At 34.0% G+C, this 5,091-nt stretch overlaps 1 protein-coding gene across 1 annotated transcript; it reads left to right on the top strand.

Annotated features, from left to right (window-relative positions):
* The first annotated feature begins 203 nt into the window (after positions 1-203).
* On the top strand, positions 204-1,712 carry LOC109338061 (probable galacturonosyltransferase-like 1). The gene has a single exon (XM_019575194.1). The coding sequence runs from the start codon at positions 392-394 to the stop codon at positions 1,505-1,507; it is 1,116 nt and encodes a 371-aa protein (XP_019430739.1). The 5' UTR covers positions 204-391; the 3' UTR covers positions 1,508-1,712.
* Positions 1,713-5,091: the final 3,379 nt, after the last annotated feature.

Here is a 5,091-nt window from a genome sequence, read left to right as displayed (position 1 = left end):
TACAAAACAGAAGTAAATTATGACATAAGAAGGAAGTTCAGAATCTTAAGAAGAAAGTGAAGGTCCCCATCCCATACCTTAATTTTGAAAATGCTACAAAAACAAAACCATCATTATGATATGTGAACAGGACTAATGTAAACTCCACCAACTTCAATTTCATCATAATATATAGTACTATTCTTGACTTTACCCTCTCTCAAACTTTGCACCCTCTCTCTCTAGATATCTCTTTTTCTCCCTCTTTTTTCTATTTGTTTATAACTTTACAAACCCAAAAGCGCGTTTTTCAAACCTCATACTACAATTGTAAGCCACCCAATGGATCTATCTTCCATTTCAATAATTCATTGAAGACCCTTCTCACTTCTACTACCAACACACACATAATATGAAATCTATACCAAAATCAAAACCACCCCTCTTCTTATTCTTTCTAATCCTCCATCTTTTTTTGCTACCAACTTCATCCTCCACCAACAACAATGCTTCAAATTCAAACTCAAACACTACTAATTCCACCACGCCACATAGATTCAAAGAAGCCCCTAAATTCTACAACTCTCCGAAATGTTCCACCATCACTATAGACATGGATGACAACAACAACAACAATGATAAATATCTATGCTCAGAAGAAACCATCCATGTTGCAATGACCCTTGATACAACATACATAAGAGGTTCAATGGCTGCAGTTTTATCAGTACTCCAACACTCTTCATGCCCAGAAAACATTTTCTTCCACTTCATATATTCCTCAAACACTTCACTCTTACACACCACAATTTCCAAATCATTCCCATACCTAAAATTTCAGCTTTACAACTTCGATAATTCCATTGTTTCTGGCTTAATTTCCACTTCTATTCGATCTGCACTTGATTGTCCTTTAAACTATGCAAGAAGCTACTTAGCCAACCTTATTCCACCATGTGTCAAAAGAGTTGTGTACTTGGACTCAGACCTTATCTTAGTTGACGATATCGCTAAACTTGCAGCCACTGAATTAGGTCAAAACGAGAACACAGTTCTTGCAGCACCTCAATATTGCAATGCGAACTTCACATCTTATTTCACACCAACGTTTTGGTCCAACCCATCTTTGTCACTCACATTCTCAAACCGAAAAGCTTGTTACTTCAACACAGGAGTAATGGTGATTGATCTGGTTCGGTGGCGTAAAGGTGATTATACTACAAAGATAGAAGAATGGATGGAGCTTCAAAAGAGGATGCGAATCTATGAGTTGGGATCTTTGCCACCATTTTTGCTAGTGTTTGCAGGTAACATTGTTTCTGTTGATCATAGGTGGAACCAACATGGGCTTGGTGGTGATAATTTTCGTGGTTTGTGTCGTGATTTGCACCCTGGTCCTGTGAGTTTGTTGCATTGGAGTGGGAAAGGTAAACCTTGGGTAAGGTTAGATGCTAATAGACCTTGTCCTTTAGATGCACTTTGGGCACCTTATGATCTATTACAAACTCCATTTTCTTGGGATTCTTGAATCTGAGATTGTACCATGTTTGAATGGGAATTTTAGGATCCAATCCATATATGTAGTTAAATAAAATATGGCTATATATACAAAGTGGTCTCCAGTGGGACATGGGAAGTTGGGAAGAGAGAATGATTTGATCTTTTTGTAGATTCATATTGATATGAAGAACCCTTCTGACCAAACTAAAATAAAATGTAATTAAATTTTACTATTTTAAATGAAGGAATGTGACAGCTACCCTATTACTCTATTGTATTGTTAATTGAGTTCAAGCAACACCAGTACATTTGTATGTTATTATGAAGATCGACTTTTACTATATAAAGATAGAAAACTGTATATTGATTGAGAGCTGAATGTTGAAATTATAAGGCCGAAAGGAAAAGGTTCCAAAGATTTTAGTACAGATAGTCTGCCATATACTGTGGCATCCAGGTAAGCATTGATGTTATTTAGAAATTTGGAAAAAAATAATATTAGATAAATAAATAAAACATGATATCATTGATAAATTAAAACTAGAATATTGTGGTTGAATACCAATAAAGTGTTTGTATAGTAATGTAAGGCTCCACTTGATTCTTAAAATGACCAAAAGTTCAATGACTTCATTCTTGGGAGTCAGCACTTATTGAGAAAGACATCCATATACTTCGAAAGATATTAGTTCCTTACGAAAAAAGAGAAGATACCTAGTAATATAAAAAACAACTAGAATATTGTTTCAAGTCATCAACCATCCATGTGATACTATTATTATTATTATCATCACATATTACCAAGTGAACTTAATTTGGCTAATAGCATTATTTGGTATTTAGAACTAAACAATATAATTTGTCTGTTTTTCTTTTTTATTTCCCTTCTACTTTTTGATAGAAATAGGATGAGGTTGGAGAGGCATATTGCCAGCTGATTAACCATTAACTAGAGAAACATTGGCATGTGCATTAATGAATAATTGATAGTGGTCGAAAAGCAGAATTTGAAGATTGGATAAGAAGAAAGTATGATTGGATTTCAAATTTATTAACTTGAATAATAGAGTATATCATTCTGACCCCAGATGTGAGAATGTATTAATGTATTTTAAGTTTCGGGAATATATGGAATATGTTATTATATGAAGTCTCACTTTATCTAGCATTAGAATATAATAGAGTATTTATGTATATATTAGACTCATGTCTCTTGTTATAGTGTGCACCATATATAAGTACCAAATAAAAACACTCATAGGCATGTGGATCCATGAGTGTATTAGGGTTTGTAATCCTTATTTTCTAATATCTTGGTAGCCGCTCAGCGCTCATAGAGACATAGATACAATTGGCCGAATTCCATTAGCAAATTCTATTGTCTTCTTCTTTCTTGTATTTATTCTATGCTCTTTATTTGATTGCTTGTGGCCAACATTGCACAACGATCGTTTCCATTGTACCAACAATTGGTATCAGAGCCAATTGGTAGATGGCTCTTAACCCAAACGCTAGATAATGGCTAAAGAAGGTGAAGGCGTGATGGCTAGACAAGGTGCGTCAAAGGTATTGTGCAAAGATAAAGTAGATGAGTTGAAGGAGAAGAAAACATGACGATATTGTGATGGGGTAATATATGTTGATCTAGAACCCGAGAAGTTCATGTACTTGATTAGGATCAAGGTGGAGATAGGGACTCATGTGTTGAGTTTGACCCAAATATCTCTCTAGATGTTGAGAGAATGTTCTCATTTGAGACGAGAAGTGAAATATCCTAATAGTGTGTCTGGGACGTCATAGTGAATGATGTTAATTGTTAGCAGATATGTCTGACTTTGATGTAAGGTGTAGCACATGCATTAGCTTCGATGCAAGGTGTAATACGAGCATTGATAGAGATGCAGTGGTGTGACATGTGCATTGGTTTGGATGCAAGGATGTGACACAGACATAAGTTAATATTGATACTAGTTGTGTGCAGTGAGTATACTCCTTATGGTGGAATATGATAGTTCTTTTGAACTATGATTGTCAGACTAGACAATGATGATAGCGGTTGAGGCTTTCCAAGAAAGCTCCAAGGTTCAGTGTGACTGAGTATTGAAGAGGACGATTGTTGGTGAACTTTTGTGTAGAGGTTCCATATATCGAAAGACTTCCTAGCAATATGTGGCTAGGCGTCGTGTTCTATTAGATGTCAGTATGAGAAGCTGCATTACAAGTTTGGAGAGCTAGGCTCTTGGTTACATCGTCAAGGATACTCAGAAGGTCTATGTTGTAGGGGAACATTTAAAGAGAATTAGGCATTGAGCAATGTGAAGTCATATATTCGCTAAGGTGGAGATTCTTGTGTAGATTTCCTAATGAGCGAGATATTCATCTATTTCAATCAAAGTGGAGATTGTTGGGGATGTTTGAAATATATAATTATATGAAGTCTCATATTTCCTAGTATTAGAAAATAGTAGAATATCAATGTTATATATTGGACTCAGATCACTTGTTATAATGTGTATCAGATATAAGTATCAAATAGAAACACTCATGGGCAGGTGAGCTCATGTGTGTGTTAGGGTTTGTAATCCTTATTCTCTAACAATATCTTGGTAGTCACTCAACGCTCCCGAGGACATAGGCACAATTGGCCGAACCCCGTTATCAAATTCTCTTGTCTTCTTCTCTCTTCTATTTATTTTATGCTCTTTATTTGATTGTTTGTGACCAACTCTGCACAACGATCGCTTCTGCTGCACCGATAATAACTTTGTAACCTTCCACTACCTACAAATCAAAATAGAAAAAAATATTTTGTGGATCAAATAATTAAATTACATAACATGGTTATGGCAATTATATTTTTGTGCAATATTATTAGACTTAGGTGTTAGGCAGTTTGTTCTAAGTGTTTAGTAAGAGAAGAATATAAGTGCAAATAAAGAAAGTAAGGAAATTCTCGGAAATATTTTCATATCATTTCCAATTATTGTTTATAATATATATGCATAAAACTATAACTAACAAGTAATCCAGACCATACACTTGACCATATTTTATAATAAGAGAAGTTAAAAACAGTTACTAATAACCTTAAAATAACCAGAATAATTTATGTGTAATCTTTAAGTCAAATTGGTCTAACTGAAATACGTTTGGGCTTAAAATTACTAGTTGAAGCCCTATCATAAGGATGACTTGTCATGTGTATAGTTAGAGTTTAGACTATTTTTCTGGTCACATCTATCTAGTGGCAGATCTAGCTAGGGTACACAACTACTAATATTTTCGAGTAATGGTCTCAAAATTGGATAGACAAATACTTAAAAAAAACAAGAAAAATCAACATATATGTCATGACATATTTATCGTTTTAATTAGGATGAAATAATAGTTTTGATGCTGATAAAAAATAAATAATAGTTTTACCATTGAAAGGAAAAGAAATTTGAAGCATGTAATGGTTAATCTATTTTTTCATATGCAAGATTGGAATTCAGAATTACTTTAAAGGAAAAGACAGCCCATCATTTGTTGACCTCTTATTATACTTATTAAAAAATAAGTGATAACATAATGGGGAATGTAACATGTTTAATGTCTAATTTTTAATTTAGT

The sequence above is a fragment of the Lupinus angustifolius genome, unplaced genomic scaffold (genome assembly GCF_001865875.1).
Source record: "Lupinus angustifolius cultivar Tanjil unplaced genomic scaffold, LupAngTanjil_v1.0 Scaffold_17_21, whole genome shotgun sequence".
NCBI lineage: Eukaryota > Viridiplantae > Streptophyta > Magnoliopsida > Fabales > Fabaceae > Lupinus > Lupinus angustifolius.
This window is presented reverse-complemented; position numbering and strand designations above follow the sequence as displayed.